Source organism: Poromitra crassiceps (genome assembly GCF_964638095.1).
Source record: "Poromitra crassiceps genome assembly, chromosome: 5".
In the NCBI taxonomy this organism is placed as follows: Eukaryota; Metazoa; Chordata; class Actinopteri; order Beryciformes; family Melamphaidae; genus Poromitra; species Poromitra crassiceps.
This window is the reverse complement of record NC_139642.1, coordinates 36555099-36581267: the sequence shown is the minus strand read 5'-3', so window position 1 is coordinate 36581267 and position 26169 is coordinate 36555099. Positions and strand designations below refer to the sequence as shown.

At 44.4% G+C, this 26169-nt stretch overlaps 1 protein-coding gene and 1 pseudogene across 2 annotated transcripts; both read right to left on the bottom strand.

The window, feature by feature from the left end:
- Window positions 1–73: 73 nt before the first annotated feature.
- pld3 (phospholipase D family member 3) lies at window positions 74–25534 on the bottom strand. The gene is made up of 12 exons (XM_083637774.1): window positions 25393–25534; window positions 19816–19922; window positions 17063–17113; window positions 10247–10404; window positions 9398–9578; window positions 7693–7810; window positions 6387–6514; window positions 5036–5233; window positions 3944–4083; window positions 3284–3449; window positions 2887–2986; window positions 74–1770 (listed from the first exon to the last, which is right to left on the bottom strand). Exons 2-12 carry the CDS (start codon window positions 19840–19842, stop codon window positions 1583–1585), a joined length of 1455 nt encoding a protein of 484 aa, XP_083493900.1. The 5' UTR covers window positions 19843–19922; window positions 25393–25534; the 3' UTR covers window positions 74–1582.
- Window positions 11689–14160, bottom strand: LOC310777358 (heat shock 70 kDa protein 4 pseudogene; annotated as a pseudogene). Its single transcript has one exon. The product of its transcript is annotated as a heat shock 70 kDa protein 4 pseudogene (transcript).
- Window positions 25535–26169: the final 635 nt, after the last annotated feature.

Here is a 26169-nt window from a genome sequence, read left to right as displayed (position 1 = left end):
GCAGAAACAGGATATGTAGACTTTGATCTGTGGCACTAAAAAACTGCCCCAGAGCTTTCCTAAAAGCATGCTGCTACCAGTAAACATGTTCACTATTTGTTTATGTTTACTATATCACTGGCCTATTTGGACAGTTGCCGTAGCAACCATCTCTCAATCACTCCACATAGTCGAAATTCTCTAAATCTTTTATCTACACTTATTGCCGCAAACCTGATTAAAAATGACCCTGAAGACTGGAACCATATTTTAAAAAGATTAAAGTTGAAAGCAGAGGGGGGTGTCCAAGTAGTGCAGCAGTAGATTCCCTGTATCCCAACATGAGGGTCGCAGCAGGTTCGAGCCCCCATGTTAACTCCGGCTTGGTTGGGCGTCCATACAGGCACAATTGGCCGTGTCTGTTGGTGGGATGCCGGATTAGCATCAGGAAAAAAAACTTGATCAAAAAAATTATAATGCAGACATGGCACTCCAGTTAAGCATTTATTAAGTATACCAAAGTCCAGCAATCTAAAGACATCAATCAAAAAATACATTCTGATTCAAACTTATTTCTCCCTGAGATAAGCTAACTCCCATAGAGGCAGTTATAACGTAATGTATTGTGACTGATCTTCAAAATTACACACGGATCAATACGCTGATCAGACTGAGCCAGCTGAAAGAAAGCATTGTACCTGAACGAGCCTAAACAGCGCCCCCTACTGTTACTAACACTAAGGGAAGAAAAAAAGAAAGAAAGAAACCAAAGAATGACATTTCTCATACAATGAGCCACATCTCTGTTGGAGATTTTTCAAAGGCATTGCTGTCTGACCATGAGTTGTAGAAACTTGTAATTTACTAAATAGGACACGCGGCTAAATGCTATAATGTCTGACAGACTACATGGCTGCTGACTGGTCTGCCGGTGGAGCTTAGCAACCTAAAAGCTTACCAGACTTATTACCGGAAGCTGTGGTTCAACTCCCTCGGCCAGCTGGGATAAAAAACTGGGCGATTAATTCTCCCCCTAAAATAATTATCTCGGGCAACTCCCCAGTGCGTCTGTGTGTTACTCAGTGTTGCTGAAAAAGAGTGAGTAGTTTACATTCTCTGGGTAATAAATAAACATGAAAACTAAGGTTCCCTCAGGTCAGACGGAGTATGGCACTAAGGCTGTGTTCACTCTGTGAGCAACACGATCAACAAGTCACCAGAGGTCCATTAATTTCCTATAGAGCTGAGCCACCACGGAACATCACTTCAATGTTTCCCTACCAATGGGATTTTGTACTATGAGCAGTTGTTCCACCTTGCAAGTGCAAAATGGACAAAATGGACTGAATGATATGCAGCCATGGTACTGCCAGCTGCTTTGAATAGAAGTGTCCACCAAACGGCATGTGTTATGCCGATGTTTGAGTCTGGTAAAGACACAGCTAGGTGAGTCAGAGTGGAAATGTTGTCTGCTGCACTATATGAGTGCTGGTTTGATTGTGTGGCTCATGGCACATTTGCCTGATAAACTGATACAGTGTTACTGCGTTGTAATGTTGGCTCAAGGCTTCTTTGAGCTGGTGAGCAGCAGACAGAGTTCCAGCTAACAGATGTCTTTGAGGTTAGAGTGCTGGGTGATAGGAGTGCTGTAGGCGGAGCTCCAGTCCCTCTCGAACACGGCCTGCAGCTGTGATTGGACGGTTGGTCCCACCGTCTGTGATGCAGTCTGGTTGACAACCAGTGCCGAGCCGGCTGTGCTCACAAAGTAGTCGCCTGACCAGTTAGATGTACCTGCAGATGGAAATGCACAGATGTGGTTCATATTTTAGCCATGTAACTAATTAACCTGGTGCTGCCAGATGGTTTGTTTTCACATACTGTAACCATCTGGGAACGAGTCACTCGGGAAACCGTTTTGGGACAGGCACTTTCAAAAAATACTGGGCAGGTGATTGGATGAACCATCTGTCTGCCTCTGGATGCTGATTGGTGCGAACCACCGGTGGTTCGGATTCAAACCAATAGATTGGACTGGACCGTGGCAAGATGGATTTGTGATTGTGATCTTGTGTGAATCCAGCTGCCTCACATTTTAATAACAAATACCATTTGCATAAAAATACGAGGGGACAGGGAATAATAAAATGAAGGTAATACAATTGAAGTGGTCCAGTTATAAGACTGTTTTTCACTTTCATAGTCATTTTTCATAAAAAGAGACCATATTAAAGTCCCTGGAAACCAGAAATAATGTTTTATTATTTAGCATTTTGAGTTAATCACATCACAGGAACCTATGTTAATAAGCCACCAGCCAAATTTGAACGATGATGAACGTCGCAAAGTATATAAATTTAGGTTTGACAGTCATGGCAAAAGTCATGAGAATCAATTATATTTTAGAGTGTATTTTCTCCCGCGGACTGTGTGGGCGTGTCCTGTCTGCAGCAGAGGAGACCTGCTGGAGGAGACCTGCTCGGAGGAGACCTCGAGATGGAGTTTGTGTGTGTGTGTTTGCGCGTTGCTCGACGAATAGCACAGACAGAGAGGGTTTACAGAGAGGAAGAGATCTCTGCGCTGCGAGTGCACAGCGCTACTGTGTGTGTCAGTGTGTGTCAGTGTGTGATAAGATCTGGCATTTTAGCACTGCGCGCTCCGCTCTCTTCAATGAGGAAGTGGAAATCCAGACCTTGTAGAAAAGTGGCGATTTTAAGGCTTTGGGTTGAAAGTAATGGCTCATACTTTCTGAGCCACACAATTACTCACATAAGACCCTAAATAACATAGTTAGAACATTTTTGTGGATTTTGGTTTCCAGGGACTTTAAAGGAAAACACTTTTTGGCAAATAAGCTCTTTAAGAATGAGGGGTAAAGTCACATGAACCATGCAGTGTGTGTGCCCTTACCAATGTAGGCTATCTTGTCAGTCACCATGTACTTGTTGTGGTTGACTCTGGCGAAGGGAATCTCCTTCTGCTTGGGGTCAGCAGGCACAACAAACAGCCTCTGGAGAAAGACACATGGTGATCAGGTTATCCTTTTGTTTATTTCAGGATGTGCATACTCTTGTGATCATTATTCACTTGGCTCTGGAGCCTGAATAACGTCTACTAACTGTGTACTCTCCAACATTATGATACTACTAGTAATACTACTAATTATAAATTACTCCCAGCCTGTAACCTAAACAAGGATTACCACTACTCCCACCAGATGATTTATGTCAGCGTATGTAATTCTCTAATTTCAAGTCCATATTTCAGCCTTGGTCTTTTTGTAAAGAAAAGCAGAAGTTCTACTCACCACCTGGATGTCCAGTTTGCTCTTGGGGTCCTGGACCGCGGCCAGTGACCTGAGGAAGGACAGCATGATGGGCTGGGTGCTGGCCCAGCAGCTGATCAGCAGACGCACCTTGACCCGCCTCTCATAAGCCATTCGTCTCAGCTGGGTGTCAATGTCAGCCCAGTACCTGCAGAGGTTTGTTTAGGTTCACACTGCCCAGTTACAAATGAACCTTGTAAACAAAAGTCACATGGACTCACCAAAAGCTTAATAAAGCAGGATATTTATTATGTCTTAAGGTAACAGGTCTTCCAGGAGGTCTCGGGCATCACGAGGAACAGTGTAATCCCGACTACTTTCATTCCCCAGAAAGTAGCACAATTAAATAATTCTTATCACAAGTTTCTCTCTCCACTGTTATCTCAGTCACAACTCACAGTACACTGGTGACAGATTCACCTTTCTGTGCTAAATCACATCCAACAGTAACATCCCCTCAGATGGAGATGCCTCAGACAAAATCAACCTTGACATGAAGAACTCTGGTGACTTCTGGGTCGGGGAGAAGGGTGCTGACAACTGAAGATGCCACACCAACTACACCAACTAACTGACACTTGAGAAGTATCCCTCCTATAGTGGTATATGGTTCTTAGCTACCTGAACAGCTGTGGGATTTACCTTTTGGGATGAGAGAACTCCATGGTGGGCAGGTAGTTCATGACGGCGATGTAGATGAACTGCTGGGCGTCCTCCATCACACTGAGGATGGACTGAAGGTCTGGCGTCCGGCCGGCAGCACAGAAAGATGGAGGGGAACTCTAGCGAGGGAGAGAGAGAGAGAGAGAGAAAGAGAGCAATTCAGAGAATGATAAGTTGGAAAAATTGACATTGACTCCAATGGATAAGATGCTTTTAAAGAATGACAATGTGTGTTACATCATCAGTGCATATGAGTGTGTATTATAGTGTAAATAGTTGGAGTAATGGCAGCACCTAGTGGCCATGTGAAGTCCTACTGGATGTAGTTTTCACATTTTGGACCCTTTTGATTGTTCTGAAGGAATTTTCTTTGATAGTCTACACAAGGTCCTGTTTTATTTGAACTGCGCATCAGATTTCAAGATTCATAATTCACCTATTCCTGCAACAGGGTTCCACACTCACTTGGACATCAAATTCAAAGGTCTTTTCAATGGCTTTCAAAACTTGTTTGGTGAAATTGTACGACCCAAAATTGGCTTCACACATTTTAAAACGGACAATTCACACAACTTTAACACTACATACTATATCAAACGGTTCAGCTTTAGCTACTTCTGCTCTCGCTCATAATGTCAAAATATAATGCGATGTATAGTTTTTTAGATATGAATATTTGTTTGACACTAGAGTTCCACTCTTTTTCACAGTAGTTTCTGCTAAAAGAGACAGGAGCTAAAACAGCGTTTCAGACAGATGCTGAACTGACGGGCTGCATAAAGGGACAGTACAAGATAAGGAGAATAAGGAGTTTTTTTTTACATGTGAATCATGCAAAGCTACTCTAGTGGAGCCCCATAATAAAATAATAAAATATAGAACTGGAAATGAGCATAATAGGTTCCCTTTAAATAAGTAATAAATCCATACAGGTTAACATAACTAACCCTTTATGTTCATTCATATGGACCTGTATAGGAAATTGACTGATTTTTGATCATCACTATTATACAGTTGGATTAAGAGTAATAATCTCAAAAGAGAGGTGACATTACTCCCCCCGTCTCTCACCGACAGGTAGACGCTGGCCGGCGTGCCATTGAGTGGCAGCTGGAGGGGCGTGTCCTTGTTGTAGTGGGTGGAGAAGCTGCTGGGCCACGGAGACGGGATCGACTCACTCTGGCCCAGGAACCAATAGGCTTCAAAGATCTTGGCCAGATCTGCTGCTAAGCAGCTGCAGTTATAGACCACGGCACCCAGCTCCTTCACCTGCCAGGGAGAGGAGCACAATACACATATTCTCAATCTAGCTTTGTTAAACTGGGGCATAAGTGAGAGAACAACAAAAGTAAAATACATCACAGAAAGAATTTTGGAAATTATTTTCTCCTACCAAGTTCCCAGGGATTCCTATGCAGTTTCAATTACAAGATTCCATCATTTTTCCAGACTTTAATTTCTTGATTTCTTGTTAAGATTTTGGTATTCAGAATGATTTACGCAGATAGTCATCTTGCCATATCATTATATAGATGAAGTTAATTCTTCACAGCAATAAATGAGAGATGAGAGTCTAAAACCACATAAATTGTCTAGTTGTATCTAAATATTAGGACGGTACAACAATTTTCCACAAACGTTTTTGTGCAGTTTACAAACTTATCAAAACCTGGAAATTCTTCTTCTACTAGCAAACCCGTGGGGATTCCCCTGTGAGTTAGGCCCCCCTGGTCTGGAACATGACATCATCACTGATGACATCATCACTGAACTTATTAGCCTCACCCAGGAAGGATGACATCATCACTGACATCACTGATGACATCACATCATTAGGTAATTAGGGCAATCACCTAATAAAACAAAACTCCCTCCATCAGCCGCACGGGTGCTCTTTACACCCCCTGAAAGTTTCAGCCCGATCGCACGTAAAACGGCAAGTTCTGCTCATTCACACACACACGGACACTTCTCAAATTATAATAACACAAGATACATTTCCCGACTTCAGTTGCTTAGCAGTGCCCCCCAACCCCCAGAAATGAACCCAGATGTCTATTGCCTCACATCAAAGCTTCCAGTTTTGTGTGTGTGTGTGGGTGTGTGTGTGTGTGTGTGTGTGTGTGCACGTGCATGCGCTCAAAGTTATCTGGAAAACCACAGTCATGGGTCGGTCTGCTTGTTGCTGATAAGATGCAGACAGCAGTGTCTCCCTGCTGCCTGCCATACAGGTCCACATCAACACTGTACACTAATGCAGCCTTCAATGTGACAAGAACAACGGACAAAAGATGGATCAAATATGTTTCTACATGTATTTTCCTGATTACTTCTGTGACAGTGACACTACATTGACTTTTACATAAAAGTGTTAATCTGATAACCTCTGCGCGCACGCATGTGTGTGTGCGTGTATATATACCTGTGTGAGAGACCTCCAGTCCATGTTGGCACTACCAATGTAGATGTGTTTCTTGTCGATCACCCAGAACTTGGTGTGGAGGACGCCTGAGGTCAGCTCTCTCATGTTCACTTTCCGGATGTTGGCTCCTGAAACACACGCGCACATAGTGGTGAGTTGAGAAGGGATCTCAGTAAGATGCTGCCAATCTGTCACTGCCTGACAGCCTTTGTTGCAGGGATAAACGGCAATAAAGTCGAGTTGGCCGCTCACACACACACACACACACACACACACACGCACGCACACGCACACACACACACAGCTGTCAGAAAAACATTGTAGTTATCGCTTTGCCGTGCTTCTGATTAAAGTGATAATGTTGAAGATCACGGTTTTGTTCTCTTTGGCCACACCTATGGCGATAAGCAGTAATTGCAGGTGTGATCCAAACAATGTTGCATTGTAATGTTAGAGTGAGTCTATTGTGTTAGCTCCACCCACCCGCTCTGGGGTGTCTCCACAGACACCCAGTTCATAAATGCTGCAATACTGAAAATTAAAGGCTTCCATCAATGGGCCATAGGCTCAATCACCATTGTGTTAACTCAGATAGTGACTTTAACAGACATTTATTTACATAAAAATCTTTGAGATTATAACTTTAAGTAATGATCAGAATCAGAATCACTTCAATTACCAAGTTTAATAAACTAGGAATCTAGGGTGGAGACTTGAGATGATGCCATGGCTGCAGTTACGGAAATCGCCCACTCCGCAGGCTCCCAAAATTGTGACTGACTGAGAGACAGACAGACAGACATACAGACACCACCCACCCACCTAGGCGCCATCGGCTCACAGTTGCTCGAGTTGCATTACTGATTACATCATAATTGCTCAAGTGACATCACTGATTACATCACAATCGTGACTGACACTGCCACCCACTTAGCCAATTTGAACTACAATTATGCAGGTTTTTGTCTTGTGATGGCATGACTGCAGTAGCCTGGTTAAAACCATCCTGATAATGTGACCTCACATTCTCTTTCACTCGACTCGCGACTTCCAGCCGCCCACACTGATTTCATGAAATTACAATGTAATCCTAGCTGGCATACAGCTAGGATTACATTACACTATATATATAATCATAGATGGCATACAGTAAGTACACTACAGTATATATCCTAGCTGGCATACAGTACGTACACTAGATGTAATCCTAGCTGGCATACAGTACGTACACTAGATGTACCGGTAAGTAATCCTAGCTGGCATACAGTAAGTACTACTATATATGGCAAATGTACAAGTGTGTCACCTGAGCTGCTGAGCAGCTGGAGGTCATGCTGAGGTTGACTCTCTTGCGGCGTGTTGACAGCGATACGAACAGACAGCTTCCCTGAAACCTGGGCCAGCCTCTTCAGGATGGTCTCACCCTGTGACACAGCAAGGAAATCATTTGAATGTTAAAGTCGAGCTGAAATGGGATTCTCAGGGTCTGTGATTCTTTTGTGACGTATTCAGACTGAAACAGGGTAGAGATGCGGGACAAACCGTGTGGAGGAGTTTGAGTTGACCATTGGAAAGTGGGCGTGTCTGGGATTAGGGACTGGAGTTGACTGACTGAATGTGAGCAGCGAGTGATCTGTGCCTCTGAGCAGTCCACATTCCGCACCGCAAAATAATGCATTTTACAGGACAAATCTGAAACCTACCGTTCACGTTTCAATAACAGTCTATGTACAAACACAATATAATGTAAATACAGCCCTGTGGAGTGTGTACTCGCTGGCTGGCTCACTGCGCAAGCACCAGAGATTGGGACCGGGTGGTCGGCTGCCTCCGGGTGGGCAGCCGTTTCCAAGGCGAGGGAGAGTGCTGGCTGCTCCCCTTGAAGCGTCCGACAAGCCGTGGTAAATAACAATATTTCTGGAATGCGAGTTAATGAGCCAGTTACATGTCCTTTGAATTCTACATTCAATGAAGACATTACCATTCATTTTATTGTACAGTATGTTACGTATTTATGGGCTAGAAAAATCTGCCCATGTAGGCAGCCATGTTGCCTGCTCAGAATTTTCTCCTAGCCGTGATGATTGATTGACAGCTGTCATGTCATATTATTGGTTGAAATTTGATAGTACTGTACTACCTGACACCAGCACATGGTCTGTAGATATTGTTATGACTGCACTCAGCATGGTTGACTTTTGATGTGAAGAAATGTGAAACACCAAAGAAATTGGATTTTTGTGATTTCTTTTTGCATACAGGTACATTGTTAAATGGGTGCACTGTATAACAAGGGATGTGATCAAAAATAGTTAAAAAGTCATTTTTCATTTCAGCTCGACTTTAATGTCAATGAAAAAACACATGCTACAGTCCTGCTCTTATTAAAAAATGATTCAATGTAAAATTTTGGGCAAGAGGTCTGATTGATTGGCTGATTTTTTTCAAATCTACTTTGCCATCTGTAATGAATGAGGGCTGCCATGAAAGGAAGCCTCTGACCTCATTGTGAATATTTCTTTGGAATCAACAGTTCTTACTGGGTAGTTACCGTGAACTAAGACAATAGTAACTCAAACTGCATAAACAGAAAATCCAAGCTGTGCCCACAGTTTGACTGGGAAGTGCAGTGCAGAAACACCACAACAATTGCCCCTTAGTAAATGTGTGGTGTGTGTGTGTGTGTGTGTGTGTCTGTGTGTGTGTGTGTGTGTGTTTGTGTTTGTTTTTCTTTTCATGTGCCAAAACTGACAAAAAACAAGAAGCTTGCAGATTCCCACTTTAAGGATGTCATATAAATAAAATTTAATTAAGGTAAACTGTGCAAAAGCACAGCGAAGTAAACTATTCATAACCATAACATAGTAGAGAAATAGAAAAAACACAGGGACAAAGGAAGATCAGTTGCTGGGCTCTGAGAAGAAGTGTCCATGTGCAATCATCCATTAAATAATCATTGTGATTCATCGGTACCAATGAATGCCATTTGACCAATCACAGGGCCAGCTGACCTGCTGGGCTGTCGGCTCCTGAGTGCCGGTGTCTTGGTTGGTGAGCGTCCAATAGAAAGAGGCGATGTCGAGACTGCTGCGAGCCTCGCCAATCAGGTCCAACCACGCCTGGTAGATGGAGAGGTGGGTGGTGCTGGAATTAAACTCCAGACCTTCAGGAATGCTCTCCACCAACACAATCCTATCAGAGGAACAGAGAAGGTTTAAACATGTCAGATCAGATACATCAATAAGTCAACAGATAGATAGATCGATAAATACTCTATAAATACCCTATTTACTACAATAGTGGCCAGTAGTCAATTAAAAGTCTCTGATAACGGCGGGGGCGTGGTTGACATGAACAAATAAAGGCCGGGGGAAAAACAAAGGAAAAAAACAACGGCGGAAGTGGGTACTGGAGTTTTGTCAGCAGCATAATTAAGGTTAAATAAAGAAAGAAAGGAAAAACAAAAAACAAATGAACAGATATCTACATTATAAGCAATAAAAAATGCAACTGGAAAAACTATATTTAAAACTATATGTGATTATTTTTGTTAACTGCATGCATGTGTCTTTTTGACATCACTGCCGGTTTCAGATATGATTTACATCCTAGAATAGATATCCTTCAAAAAACAAAAAACAGATATGGGCAGACATTTGTAAGTGAGCATGCAGGGCTGCAGTGTAAACACAGTCTCAGAAGCTGAATGAACATGCTGGTCTGTGGATTCTGTCTCTCTCTGTCTGTGTGGAGGTCTGCTTACTGGTCTGTGGACCCTGTCTCTGTCTGTGTGGAGGTCTGCTTACTGGTCTGTGGACCCTGTCTCGTCTGTGTGGAGGTCTGCTTACTGGTCTGCTTACCTGCAGGGGTCAGAGCAGGACTCGGCGAGGGGCAGGCTGGGCCGGGGGCTGGGTGCGGGGTGGGGGGAGGAGACCCCCACCATCAGGAGGTGATGGAGGGCCATGATGGCCAGCAGCACTGCAAACACTGTGGCCAGACCAACCACACACCTGTAATACTAGAGGGGAGAGTCTGGATTACATTTACTGTTGAATGTTAAGTCAGGGGCACAAGTCTCAAGTCAGGTCTGAAGTCTAAATATAGATTCCTCAAGTCAAGACTTTAGAAAGCATTTCAAGTCATCAAAGAACAAGTCAGAGTCCAGTTGGAGTTACTAGAATCCAAGTCTCAAGTCTCAAGTAATTAAAAAAGATCCATGTCATATGACTCAAGTCCCCACCTCTGATGTTCAGTATTTAGCTGACAAAACAATAAAAACCCAGAAGCAGAACTGGAAGTGAAATTATGTGGAAGACAAGACACGGAGTCTAATAACGTCATGGCCGGTGATCTATGTCAGAGGTGGCCAAATTCTTTCCTGTGAAGGGCCAAAAATGTATCTGGATGGAGGGCCATAGGCCAAAAATAAATGTTGATGTGATGTGAAATTGTATAGACAATTTACATTTTAAATCTAAAATAACATTTTGAAAAATAATAAAACTCTACTCTACTACACTACACTACTCTTCTCTGTTTAACAATAATTTTATTAGAGATAGATTTAGAGTTGATTGTAAAAAAGAAAAGCGTAAACATACAGTATTTAAATGGAAATACACATTTCTGACAGAGTGCATGCAACTCAGGGTGCGTAGCCACAACCTGGCAACTTTCTTTTGGCGGGCGACCTGGTGCCTTCCTTTTGGCCACTTTCTTTCGGCGACCTGGCCAGTGGCAACTTTCTTTCTTTCCTTCATGGGAATATAGTGTATGACATCTTCAGCGACCTGGCCACTTTTTCTGCAATCCTTTCTAACTCTGAGGTCGCAAATTCCTACTCGCAAACTCAGGTATGCCCCTAGTTGCTCCCAGCTCGTCATTTGACGTCATTGCAACATGGCCACCCACATTGTATACGGTGAAAAAAATAAAATTGTATGTATTTTTGGCACATTTATTTTTATTTTCAACAATAGTATTTTCACACCAATCAGCATACCAATAGTTGGTTAAATCCATACAATTAAATTAAAGTTAAAGTTGTTATTAGCTGTTAGCTGTCTAATAGCTGATGCTATTATCATCCATGGATTTGCGACTTGAAGCTCGAATGCACATACAGTAGGTCGGAGATGACGCGTTTCCTACTTGCAGACGCCTCGGCCCCTAGTGGCCACACCGTAAAAGCTGCTTTCTCTCTCCATCGTGCCATCTGCAAAGGGACATTGATGACACTGAGGTGAAGAAGGGTGCGCTTGGTTCAGACTGAGGCACAGCCATGTGTGTGGGGGGAGGTGCTTTAGTCAATGTCCACGGTCTCAGGCTTGTTGTCCGTGTTCTCAGCCGATTCCCTCTCCGCAGTGTCGTCCTGGGCTTCCTCCTGGGCTTCCTCCTGTCCACTGACGGGCCCGTTCTGCTCTGCAGGCTTGTCATCCTGCGGAAGCTCCAGCTTGGGCTTGGTCACAATGGGGTTACAAGCAGAGAAGAGTGCCCTGGTTTTTGCCTTAATGTCTTTGACTTTGACAGAGGGCTCCACCGTCAGGCTCTGTTGGTTCACGGCAGTGTTCATCCACATCAGAGCTTCTCCGGCCAGCTTGTCCACTTTGGTGACATCTGCATCGTCCAAATGCTTGTACTGTTCCTCCATTTTGTATGCTTTGACAGCTTTCATGTACTGCTGGATTTGTTTTCCCAACTCCTCAAATGCTTTAGGTCTCTCCTCCGCTTCCATAAACCTCTCCTGGATGGGCTGGCCAAGTTTCTTTAATTCTGCCAGTTTGTCAATGTACACCTGTTTGGGTTGGTCCTCTCCATCTTCATCCAACCAGTTTTCAGTATCCTCCAGTTTTAATGACATGGAATCTCGGTCAGATTCATTGACAAATTTCGTCAGCAGTCCACGTAGTTTGTCTCTCATGTCGTACACATACTCTTCTAGATTATTATTGGCATCATTCCTCTCCTTCTCCAGCTTGTCCTGCATAATCATCTTACCCTCATTTTCTACAAAAAGATTAAGCATGTCATCTGCTAACTGCCACTGTGGGCTGTTTTCAATTGGAAGGTCCAGCACCTTTGTTTTGCCTTTTGCCTTTTTGCCTTGTGGGGGTTGATCAGTCTCCATCTCTTCATTTTCAGTTGCCTTCTCTTCCGTCTCTTTCAGCCCATCTCCCTGAGACATCTGCTCATTCTGGTCAGTCTGCATTTTATTCTGCTCCCCATCTTTGGCATTTGTCTGTTCCGTTTCCATGGGTTCCTCCATCTCGTCAGACTTCTGCACCTCCACCAGGCAGGCGCTGGACACACTGAAGATTCCATGGATGTTGACCCGCACCTTCACCTTGACCTTGGAGCTCTCCCCAGATGCCTGTGGGACAACCTTCTGGATCAAAAACTGGCCGATAGTGGGATCAGGGTAGGGCAGCTCTTTAGGACAGTTGTAGTAGGCCTCCAATGTGAAAGGTTCTTTCCGAAAGAAGGTGAGCACTTTGGAGTAAGGTGCTGCGTGGTTCTTTGCAAATACCTCGCAGTCGCTCAAACCTGCCTCTGCAACATAACTCCACTTCAAAGAGATGGGGTATGGAACTGTGTCTGTGATGAAGAATTCACGCACTTTGAAGGCAGGGGACAGTATTGCGCACTGCAGAGCGCATCCTCTGGCCACAGCCTCATCTGCATTCAGGGTCGTGCTTAGCTCCTTTCCAAAGAATTTGCAGATTCTCTCTTTGACAGCTGGGATCCTGGAGGCACCACCCACTATCTCTACTGCATAGATGTCCTCCTTCTTTAGTTTGGTATTTTCCATCAGACTCTGCAGTGTAGTCTCTACTCTGGCCAAAATGTCAGCGCACATCTCTTCAAAGTGAGCCCTGTTCAGTTTCCCAGAGACATCAATGTCGTTCATGAAGCAATCGATGTTCAGCGGCACATCGGAGGAGTTTGCACTCATCAGTTTTTTTTGTTTCTCACACTCCTGGTAGAGCCGGACCAGAGCCCTGGGCTTGGACTTGACATCAAGCTTGTACTTCTTGCCAAACTCCTCACAGAAATGCTTGACCAGTACCTCGTCAAAGTCCTTCCCTCCCAACTCTGGGTCGCAAGCTGTAGCAAGGATCTTGAGCTTGCCCTTATTGAAGGCACACACTGAGGTCTGGTATCCAGAATGTCCCAGGTCGACAAACACCACAGTCCTGGCCTTCTCCTCAGGAGGGGGAAGGTCCAGTTTGTAGAATCCATATGCCAATGCCACTGCTGTTGTTTCATTCATGAGCCTCAGGCAGTTGAGTCCAGCAATCTGAGCTGCATCTAGTACTGATCTCCTCTCAGCTTCAGTGTAGTAGCAGGGAACAGACACCACACAGTCGGCCACAGGCTTCTTCAGCGCACCCTCCGCTGTCTCCTTCAGCTTGGTCAGCAGCATGGCAGTGACCTGCTCAATGCTGAACACCCTTTCCTCTCCCATGTACATCACCTTGATGCCTGTTGTCCCTGTGGTCATTTGTTCAACATCGTAAACCAAGCTGGATTTCTGGCGCTGGACAAAAGGATCTGAGAATGCCCTGCCATGAAATTTCTTGAACCCTTGGACTGTGTTCCTGCCAACAAGCTGGCCTTTTGCAGCTGCACCGATAGAGCGATTTCGTGATCCAAACGAAACATATGCTGGTGTACATCGGTCGCTGTATTCATTGGCGACCGTTTCAATTACTCCAGCTCTCGCTACTGCTACATAGCAGTTCATAAACCCAACGTCAAAGCCCACGACAGACATCTTCACCAATTTAATTAAAAAAATACTGTCCTACTTATAGTCTTATGACCTGCTGAGCTTTCTTGTGGCACATTTTGGATTTTTCCCTACTTATAGCCTCTGCAGGGGAGGATTTATGACATCACTGATGCTGTCACAATGACTATGACATCATCAGTGATATCATAAATCACAGATGATGTCACAAAATGCATAGCCATTGTGACATCAGTGATGATGCAATCAGTGATGTCCCTCGAGCAATTGTGATATCATCACTGATGATGTCACCTGTGATGTCACTCGAGCAATTGTGATGTCATTGGTGATGATGTCATAAGTGAGTGATGTCAGCAGTGATTTATGAGATCATCAATGATTATGGCCATAGGCTGTGAGCCAGGGCCCCAAATTTGGGTGCCATCTTGGGGGACTACTTTCATAGTGATTTTTGGCAAGGTATAGGAGGGATCAGCCGAGCAGCATTTTGGTAAACAAACCGCGTTTCCGGGGGGAAACAGCAATGGGACCCTATGGAGCTGCCTTGAATGTCTCACTCTAGCCCCGGCTATTTTGTTTACATTTTAAAAACTGCGACAGTTCATACAACTTTAGCATGACAATGACGACATGCATATTACATCAGACTCTTGAGCTACTTCTGCTCTCACTCAGAATGTCAAAATATAAGCGATGTCATGTATAGTTTTTGAGATATGAACGTTTGTTTGGCACAACTCATACTAGTTAACAGCCACACGTCTGGGGGATTTGCGTTGTCGCGACGTCAGGCTGATTCCTCGTATACACCCCTGCTGCTAGAAAAGATGTGATAGCAATGCAGCAGTTGCCTCCAAATATGTGCTAACACCAATTTAATAACGCTACATAGCATATTGAAATGTCCCCCAAATTAACCGCACCAAGGGGGAAGATGCTCTCTGTTTTGGAACAACTGCTCCAAACGAGACAGGTGTGAATACACCCTCAGACAGACAAAAGGATAGCCAAAGAAACCATTACTGATGAAGCTGGTGAGAATACCTGTACATCAAAAAGGCCAAGTAGAAGATGTTCATCAGAAGCATTCTCCAACATTCTTCTCAGAATGAGGACATTCCATACCATATGTAATGAAGTCGCCATCTTAGGAAAGCGATTTCAGGATGCTCGTCTAAAGGCTGGAATTGGTGCAGAGGGTTCCATCAACGGAGTCCTTCATGGTAAACACTATAACCATGCTGTCAGTACCTCTATGAACCACTGATGAGACTCGCATGGGCAGAGTTCATGCCGTGGGTTGAGGACAGCATTCCAGAGAAGAGTGGGATGATCAAATCATTCTTAGACAAAGTGAAAGACATGGCCAGTGACCTGAACCAACAGACGTTGAACAATCTGCTGCAAGGTCCACTCTTAGCTGAGCTGATAACCCTGTGGAACACCTCTGTCACAACAATGGAGAGCTCTCTGCATTCTGGGTGTCATACATTGACATGGTAGAGGACAGAGTACTTGGCCGCATGCGTGCCTCTCGTGAGGGGGACTGGGAGTTGCACCTCGATTGCTATAAGGACCATGATCCCATGGTGCTTTGCCTATGATAAAAGAAATGATGCCAGGTACCTGTCGCCTTACTTAGCACAGATGGCAAACCTCCCAGATAAGCATCCTTCTGTGTATGAGACAAGTAACAACCACTTTGGAGGGATCCCTGTGGACCAGGCTACTGAAGTCACAGTTAACAAAGACACACAGACTCCTGGAGGCACAACACAGTTCAGCCTGAATGCTGGAGCTGCCAAACGGCTGAGCACCACAGTGCATTCCTGGGACAGTTACAGTAAGGAAGATGGTGCAAGGCAACAAATCAGACGTTCGTCAATCTTTCTCACCCCCTTGGACCATTGCCCTGGGCCCTGTCCACACCAGATGGATTGCTGAGAAAGACAAATAAAGCTACTTGCAGAAAAATGTAGCAGTAGCAGAGCAACTCCCAGGGAACTCAGCTACAGTGGTTGATGGAATGAACTTGGTCCAAAGAGTGGAAGGTGATCCCGTTACTTTCAGAGATGTTGCCACAACATTTCTGGGTATGTCTCTCAGGGAAGGCAGTCAGAGTAGCAGAATAGATGTTGCGTTCGTCACATACAAGGAGAACTCTATCAAGAACAGTGAAAGATCTCTACGGGGTGAAGAGGCTCGTCATGAGTTGGAATGTATCACAGGCACACAGATCGTGAAGCAGTGGACGAGCTTTCTGACCAAATTCAGTAGTCGATGAATGGAGGGAGACGGAGTACAGAGCAAAGCTACAACAGAAGATTCTAATCACTTCTCAAGACAGTGAGGAGGTGTCAGCCCTTCAATGTCAACGAGAAGAAACCCGCCTACTTCTCCATGCTGCCCATGCCACAAGAGAGGGATGCCCATCTGTAGTTATCTGCTCAGAAGATGTCTTTATCATATCTTTAGCATTCTGTAACAAGATTGAGTCCCCATTGTTCCAGATGTGTGGCATTTAGATGTGGTATTTGGTGTGGCAGTGAAGTCATTGCGGGCAGGAAGCCTGAAAAATATACCATGTAGTGTTATAAAATGGGTGATAGCATGCATTTGGAGGCAACTGCTGCATCCAGTTCCTTTTCGGCTGCAGTCCGCCTCTTCGGCAAGGCCCGAGACCCCCCCTCCCACCCCGATCTTCAGTTTATCCACAGCTCTCGCTTTTAGATCAACCTTGTATCCATATCATTTTTTCATTTTTGCTTCTGAGTGTGTGTGTTTATGTGAGACTTGTGATGCTGTCTCTATTATTTGTTTGTTTTTACGTCCTTTGGTGTTTTGTAAAGGACTTGGTGATGAACTGATTTTTTGATAAGCACTTAGAAAATACATTTTATTTGACGTGTGTGTCTTCACTTACCGTCTGTGCTCTCCTTTTAGATTCTTCTCTCCTCCACTCCACATCCACCATCTGTAAACAACGGGGGACAAATCAAGTCAAACCAAAGACATTAAAAAGGCAACATTTTGGTAGAGAGTGGGGATTTGATGGTAGTGGGTTTGGAGTGGGTAGGGAGAATATGGGTCATGGGGGGGGGGGGGCAAGGAGGAGGGGGGGTGAGGGAAAAGGGGCCGTACGGGGAGCAAAGAATGCTGTGGTCTTAAATGTTAGCGCCCGTTTCTTTACTTTTTTTTCCCCCTAATGTTTGAAACATCTACTTCAATTGTTTAGGAGAATGCTGCAATGGTGTTTTGCTGTCCAGGACTGTTTTGTGGACTAATAAATGTCACCCGACCTTCAACGGGCATGGGCGTGAGTAGATAATGACTGAATTTTCATTTTTGGGTGAACTGTTCCTTTAAGCGTTTATCTGAAGCTGTATTGCAGAACAACAGTAGAATAAACTCCACTCCCGAGATAATCAATGTTTTGTGTGTGCGATCAAATGTTTATTAAGATGAAGACACAATGTACAAAAGCTAGAGCAGCTTCTTGAAATGCATTCTAACCAGCCAAAATATTCACATAAAACAACACAGCGTATTGCTGGTGGTGGCCGTGACACCGGCGCTGCCCTACTGGGGCAGTGGGTTAGAGAAACTATCCGGGGGGGAAGGCAGGATTTCAGCCAAACACCCTCTCGAGGTAGCGGCTCTGCTAGGCCCAGTTGTCGCAGCCATTCCAGCCTGATGTCCGAGTCTCCGGGAAACTGATGCACTGCACACCGGTGTAGGTTTTGCACCTGGGAACACAACACCTTCGACCCATGAGTATCCCTAACCTTTTTTTTTTTTTTTTTTTTTTTTTAACCTTTATTTATACAGGGGGAGGCTCACTGAGAGCAATGCTCTCTTTTTCAGGAGTGCCCTGTTCACATTCACACACACATTCATACCTGGAAGCTGACCAGTACAACCACAGTCTGATCTGCTGGCCACTGATCAGCTTCACTGGAGCAGATGGGGTTAAGGGCCTTGCTCAAGGGCACCTCAGTGGTGGTAATGAGGGAGGGGCAAGCGCTGCCTTTTCACTTTCCCCACCCAGATTTATCCTGCCGGTCCCGGGGTTTGAACCGACGACCTTCCGGTCACAAGCTCGCTTCTCTAACCATTGGGCCACCACTGCCCCCCAAACCTGTCCCTGGCCACTAAACTAAACTCAACAAACAAACAAACAGATGAACATTTATTTTTTATTTATGTTTTTACAAACAAACACAACCTAGGCTATCTGACGTACTCTAAAACTAAACTTAAACCTAAACTACTAAATACTACAAACACACAACTACAATTTACACTATGCATCTCTCTCTCTCTCTATTCAACAATTTTACACACTCCATAGGCCCAGCGTGGTGTGCAGGCACTTTTATAAACTTTGGCTGGGAGGGGCCTAGGCACGAGAGATGGGAGAGCTGGGTTTGGTGACGTCACTCGAGTTACGTCACTGATCAAGAGCTCTGCCAATAGAAAGAGAGGGAAATTTGAGTCTACGGCTGGCCTTTTTGCCTTTTCGGGATGTATGGAACTGCATAGGTATGTGAGAAGAGATGAGGAATTACTCAGATTTACAGTAAATGTCAGGACTTTGACTACATACCTGTATGTATGTAGTATGTACTTGAACCAACAACACTGCATCCTAACATTTGCACTTTTTTTTTTTTTGTATGCAATTTTTTAACTTTTTATTTATTTATGTCTCTTTTAAAACCAATTGTTTACACATGCACCTTATGCACTTCATGGGATTAGCACCCCATCTTGGCTCTCTCGTGAGGGAGAAATCCACAAACGCTACGGATTAGCCTCCTGAAAATCTGCGCAAAGATCGGCACGGCCTGGGGTCCTTCAGGCTAGAGCGAGGTGCTCGACGCAGGCCCTCTTGAGGCGTCCTCGAGGCATCCTCTCAGCCTCTGGATTGCCTTTGCCACGGGAGGGTCTGGTGAGACGAAGGAGGAGCACGGCCGGGAGTAACCCACAGAGCCTAGATCCTCCATGCACCGAAGGGCCAATACTGCGGCGTAGCACTAGCACTATTGCAGCGGATTGGGCGTTCTCGCTTAGCCCTCCCGCGAGCAACGTTGCAGACAGAGTAGTAAGGCTGATCCGTGAGCGGCTTCTGGGACGCGAGTCGGGGTCTTAATTGGCCTCGGCTGGGTCTACTGGGCGAGGGTGTATGATGTTGACAGACCCGAAACACCTTACGACCCCAGATAACATCACTGATGACGCGTCCTAGCGCATGCTGCAGTATGTATTTGAGAATACATGTGTACAAACAATGTTGCGCCGTGCATCTATGCGGCTCAGATCCATGTGTGGAATAAAAACAGCAGGGCGAGGAGGCACTGCACTGGTGGAATAAAAACAGCAGGGTGAGCAGGCACTGCACTGGTGGAATAAATGTCAAACAAGTTGGAAAAGGCTTTCTGATATATTCCTGTGAAGTGGCACCTTTGTAAAACTGGGTGTAGGACTCAATGGGAAAAGAGCAATGTGAATGTGAGTTGACTATTCTGTTTACGACAGACGATAGAGATACTCTGCTGTTCACATTTGAGTGGGATAGTCATTCAATGCAATCAGATCAAATGAATGAAGACAAGGGCAGGGCACTGCTCATAGTGTGGGATATTGCACTGAGTCTTTCCATACAAAGCAGCTTACTTTGTCATAAGGAATGTCTGTCTTCATCTTTACAGACAAAAAATGGTGTCTCGTCTGATCTGGTCGCTACAGTCCTCTCAACTCGGGGTAGATGGCGCTCCGTGGCTCTGAAAGCAGACAAGGGGAACACGGGATACAGATGTAACTTCATATCTTCATCTACATATTATTGTATTACTGTATTTATACCAAAGACACCGAAGAGACCAGAGAGGAGATGATCTAACTGTCTAACGTGTTTGAAGGCAGTCAAAATGTCACGCTCCAGATTTGATTCATCACTTTCTGTGGGCGGAGAAGTGACCATACTTACCAGAATGTAACGCCCCCCCCCCCCCAAAAAAAAAGATGACAGTGCGTTAATTAGTGTGACAGAACGCTCTCTCCACACTTTGAGGTCTAGGCTGAGATTAGGTGTATTTTTACATCCTTACTACTGACTTGATTTGCCTGTTTCTATGTGTACGTCTTTTGTTTTTGTGCCATGTTGTTAATGTTCTACGTTAATTTTGATGATTTTAAGTGATATTTGACACATTTATTGCCTTTGTGCAGCACTTTGATGAACTCTAGTGGTTCTTAAACATGATTTTTGAGCACATTATAAGCACATATTATTGGTACAGTTGCAAGGCAACACAGCACCTCTTTTTCACTCACACACGCATAAGCACCATGTGCGTCACACACACACACACACACACACACTGACACACACACACACACACACACACACACAGCATTGTCTCTCGTCGTCGGCCTGACCCTGGCCTGTGAGCAGCTGACAGAGAAGCTTCCAGCTGACAGAGAGAATGCGGCACAAAGACACGGCTCACATCCAGCCCCAAACCCTGCAGGCTTCCAACACAAAACATCACGCTAACAAAACAAACATCACTGTTACACTTTACCTTCTCTATGTTTTATAGAGACGTCATAGAATGACTGTCATCACTGTTACACTCTAGCTCTCATATGTTGTATTTACAGAAGTCATAGAATGACTCTCAGATCTTGTCCCCCCTTACAACATGGATAAAGCCCCAAAACAATACATACATTTACTTGAAATTCATCAGTCAATAGTTGGGCTAAAATATATTGATGATACCAGTATTAGGGAATGATAAATGACAAAAATGATCATTATTTTTCCACATTATGTGATGATGATTAATAATAATTTCATTCGTAATGATTTGGAGAGCAAAATAATTTGGGATCTTATAGCAACGTTCCTGAATATTTTGAACTACAGTGGCTGTTCTAAATAAAACTAAATGTTTCAATATTGGTGATATGCCAATATTAAAAAATTATCAATTGTAGACAATTAATTCTGAAGCCTAGTTAGTAGCAGTATAGTCTCTCCCCAGACTCAAATAGTACGTTGAATCGCTGTGCTCCGCATAGTATACTACATAAGTGAGTCTGTGCCACTTCACAGCCACTGCTGGTTTTTGAAGGCGGGTTGAAATTTGAAACAGTTGAAACAGGTCATAGCACCGATGAGAGAGCGGTTCGAAAAATGGGCTGCGCAGTGCGCCTCCCGTGTCGTTTGATCGCAAAGTCGTTACTGATTGGGGAGGACTGAATCCATCACTGGCATATCACCGGCCAAGTGAACGGTTCCCTCCCATAACCAGCGAGGGAAAGTGTCCCAGACCCAGAGAGCGCTCTGCAGCATGCAGTAACGTAGTCTGGCATTGAGACTAGTAGCAGTAAGACCATTTTTGACATTAAACTTTCATGTCAGCACTTGTAAGAGGACACTTTTTCTTTCTTTCTGCCAAATATCTAATTTTGGAATTAAATTCACATATACAACATGTCTTTGTCATGTAGTTGACCCAGTCTGTTTATAACATAGTCTTTGATTAGAAACATCCAACAAACATCAGCGATTTGATCAGAGACACAAAAAGCAGGAAAAAGGCAAGAAAACAATAACAGATAGGTTACTGTTTCAACATTCACATAATGAATTGTGGCTTGAATCTGATTTTGAATAAATGTTTTGCTTATGTTCACTGTTGTAGGCTACTGTATGTTGTTTGTCTGCAACTTTTAAGGTTAGACTATATAAAACTAAAAATATGTGACCAACAGAAACGGTTTATTGTTGGCATGTGAGGTGTGGTTCACATCAGGTTTTATTGCATGGAAAAGAGGAAGCGATGTGGCCAAAACGATGACAGTTGTAGTCTCACTCTTGCACACGCTCTCCGTCACGAGAGATGGTCAGAGAAACATGTGATCCATGCTGCATGCTAGATGCTCTGCTGTCATTGTACTCACTGTTAAAAACAAGACTAGGCAAGCCTAGTTAAGACGGACCCGGACTCATGTACTGCTCGCGGCTCACGCGAAAAACAGACCAGACGCCGAAACTATCGCTGCAGCGTGGCTTCAGCGTGGCGTGTCAACGCGCTGTGGCCGGTGTGATCGGTCTCCTTTCCCCTGTTAACAAGGACACCGAAATAAAACTCCATGTGGTGTTGCTTCAGCATAGGATAGGCGTCTCATGTGTTTGTGTGTGATATGATATTCACATCACATCATGGAGGCCTCATTTTTCACTTATGATAGTGTCAAGTCAAGAAATCCTACTGAAATCCTTCATTTTCAACCTGCTGCTGAGTCAACACAAATCACCACAGGGGGTTCCTCAGTGTGAAGTGTTTTTCCTACGACAGTGAGAGCTGAGGCCCAAGGCCGCCTTCATGCACGGGCTTAAGGCCACAACAGACTCGTCCGTCCGCCTCGAATTGGAGCCGTCTCGCCGTCTGCCGGCGCCAGCGAGCCCTACATGCTAGGACGTCAGTCAGCACGTTGGTTGCAGTAAACCTCCGACACACACAGAAGCTATTTAGAATCGACGCAGTAGGGAGAGGTTGGCACACAAAGGAAAATGATTTGGATTTGCTACTAACCTCTTTATCGTCGTCATAATTTGACTCCATGTCCCGGTGTCCCGGCAACGGCCAATCACAACTCTCGTGCAGCTGACGTCACGCACGTATCGTCGCCGCTGAGTTACATTTTGGAGGAGCCCCCGTCAGCCGACAGCGTCCCCTCCCCGCATGACGGCGTCCACCCGCCGTCATACGGGGAGGGCGGGGCGAGGCTCTGACGGACGAGTCTGTAAACGCCTTTACCTGGGCTGCAGCCCAGGGGCCTACGAGCTCAGGGGCCTATCACACGAGCCAATACAAATCACATTGTTTTGTAATTCATCGGATTTTCTGTCTATCACTTGATGTCGATTGGTCAAGTGACCACCACACAAACTGCACTCTGATTGGCTGTTGACAAACCTCCCCCTCGCCATATACCCCAAAGTGGTTTTGTCCACTCTGTTTTGTTTCCGCACTCTGTAAATTGAAACCGCAGCGTGCGACTCTCTATGGATGCAGGGTCTTAAATGTCAAACTTTTGGCAGCGGGTTAAAAAACCCTTAACAAGTGATGACCACAACAAAAAGCTTTCTAGAGCAGCACACTGGTCAAGGCGAAACAAGATGCAGGATGGGAAATGGCAGGAAAACAGAGGTCGGCTATGTCTGATGATGACTGCTTATTAATGTATGAATCAAGAGCGATGCGTGTGGTGTGTGTTCATCGGTGCCTCTGAAGATGATCAGTTTATCACTTTATTTTCAGGAGTTTTTCCTGGGCTGTGCTTTTTACTTGTTTACTGTGTTGCTAATGTGATGATGGCTAATGGGATGCGTTGCACAGTGAAATGGCACAGTGCATAACGTTACTGCGTAATGGTGGTGTGTGAGTGAGTCTGTGTGTATGTGTGTGTGTGTGTGTGTGTGTGCGCCATGCTTGTTTGAGAGAGAGAGAGAGCGCTCTAGGGAGGGAGGGAGGGAGGGAGTGAGGGAGGGAGGGAGAACCGATTGAAGTTGTGGGGTCATGTGGCAATAACAATGGGCATGATAAACTACATGTATGCAGTTGGAATTAAAGTTTCATGCATCTTGGTTTTGTATAATTATACTGTAGTCAGTTCTTTCTCTGCACACATTGCTGTACGTGTGTGGTTGTTATTAACAGTAGGGTTACCCTAACAGATTAGACTGACTTTTGTGTTCAAGTAGGTGATTTGCTCATCTGTTAATATAAATATGGTGGTGGTTTCTGGCTCAGACAGGGGCAAGACACCGTTGTATCTCCTGACACAGATAATGTGGGTGGCTGTACATAATACAACAGACAAAGCCAAGGACATGAAAAAGAGCTTTAAACTATCTTTGGCCAAAGTTGTAGGAAGGCATTCTCGTCACTGATAGCAAGCAGACAAGGAAGACCTGTTTATGTGTGCAGGGAAACAAATCACATTACAGCAGAGTAACAAGTGACTCAAGAGTTTTGGCTCAAGTTGTAGAAGTGATTAAATTCCTAAAGTATCCAAAAGCAGTCAAATAAAGTGTTTGTATCCTCTAAAGTCAAAGATAAACAGCATTTGCAATATTAAGTTCAAATACAAGATGAATATCAGGGACGTGCACAGATAGACCCTAGGTGCTGCCACTCCACAAGCACCTGCCCTTTTGGCTTTTGACTGATAACTTAAGTGCCCTTTTTGTGAGACACTCTAGTGGGCTCATTTTTAAAGCTAGAGTGAAGTGCCTGGTGTCATATGAAAATAGAAGTTCAAGGCAATAAAGGCATCCATTGGTAAATTATGTGCCAAATGTAGGCTACATCTTGAAGGAAAAACTGGCATGCCCATTTTCAAAGGGGTCCCTTGACCTCTCACCTCAAGATACATGAATGAGAATGGCTTCTACTGTGGGTACTCACAAGTCTCCCCTTTACAGACATGCACTTTATGCTAACCCCATGTGTGTTGAGATGATGACAAACTCTGAACACTGAAGACTGAGAAAGTGAGCAGAAAGGCTCAAAGCATTACAGCTATGCAGCACAAACACTAAAATATTGACTTAACATATTTTTGTCTAACAGAAATGACACATGATGACGATGATGATGATGATGACATACAGTATAGGCTAAAGGCAAATACCCCAGGATGTATCCCCGAGCAAACATCCCATAAGCTTAATAATGTGTACAGAATGATGGAGTGATGCGGGGGTCCTTGGCAAAATGTCTCACCTTTTACTTTAGCAATAAGCTCATGCAAGGTGGCTGTGGTCTTTATTGCCATAGTAAATTTCATGTTTTTAACATGTAAGTGGAAGGAGGGGAACACTTCAGGTGTGGTCACTGGTCACCCTCGGGCTCAACAATGTTAATCCGGGCCTGACTGTATGTATTTATTCTTTATAAATAATTATGAGAGGGGTGCCCTTTTTCCCACTTGAGCACCTGCCCCTAAAAATGCCTGTGCACGCCACTGATGAATATAATGTTAGCTAACTATTTAGCTAGATTTTCATAGTCATAGATCCAGCAGCCCATACAAGAATACCTACAACTGTGTCTGTTTTTACATGAATAAACCAATTTACACACGTAGTTGGATTTACTATAAAGTGTACCGTTAAAGTCGCTGACAGTGCAGACCAACAACAACAAAAGAAACAGTTTACAGTAGACTTACGTTACATTCATTCACCTGATGTGTCCGAGGTTAGCTGAAATCCTCCATAAAACAGTCGTGGCCTCTTCGTTTGTCACATTAACATTTAAATCCAGTTATTTCTTTCTAAAAAGCACGAAAAACAAACCAAACCCTCCAAACTTAAAGCAAGCCTGTTGTCTGTGTGAAGTGCCAAATACAGACAGGACGCTTTGAGACAGGAGAGGCGGTCATGTGATCGAGCCCAGAGCCGACAGGACAGCCAATGGGGGAGGCGTTGGCGTCATCACGTGCCCCGACCCAGCAGTAAAGTACAGTAGTGCAGTTCGCCTTTCCAGCCCCATGAGGGCAGTGTGGCGCTGTGACACAGAACAACCGGACCAGCATAAAGGCAGCTTCAGAACATAGAACATAGCTGGTGTGCACAGTGCAGTATTCTATTCTATTCTATTCTATTCTATTCTATTCTATTCTATTCTATTCTATTCTATTCTATTCTATTCTATTCTATGATATGATAACAACGCAGATAGATGGGTAAGAGTTTAGACCCATTGTGTGTGCAACAAGTAACTTTCTCTGCCCCCAAGGCTGACAAATCAGCAATACATTTTAGCTGCATGACACTTTTCTGAAAACAAGGTCTACAAAGAGCATGAAACCAAACAAGATATAATAACATGTTGACATAAGGACCTGTGTACAGGTTATTCATAACTATAGTTCTCATGTTCTGAGCAAACACAGAGCCAATACAACTTTCTACAACTGCTGTGTAAACCCCAGTAGACACGATCA

What these genes read in the sequence shown, in the direction of transcription:
- pld3 (XM_083637774.1), bottom strand. Translation starts at nt 19,842, where the DNA reads ATGAAGACAGACATTCCTTATGACAAA. An exon ending in AGGAGCCGACAGCCCAGCAG is followed by an intron (nt 7,811 to 9,397) that starts GTCAGCTGGCCC and finishes GCTGTGTCACAG; the next exon opens with GGTGAGACCATCCTGAAGAG. An exon ending in CGGCCAGCGTCTACCTGTCG is followed by an intron (nt 4,084 to 5,035) that starts GTGAGAGACGGG and finishes CTCCCTCGCTAG; the next exon opens with AGTTCCCCTCCATCTTTCTG.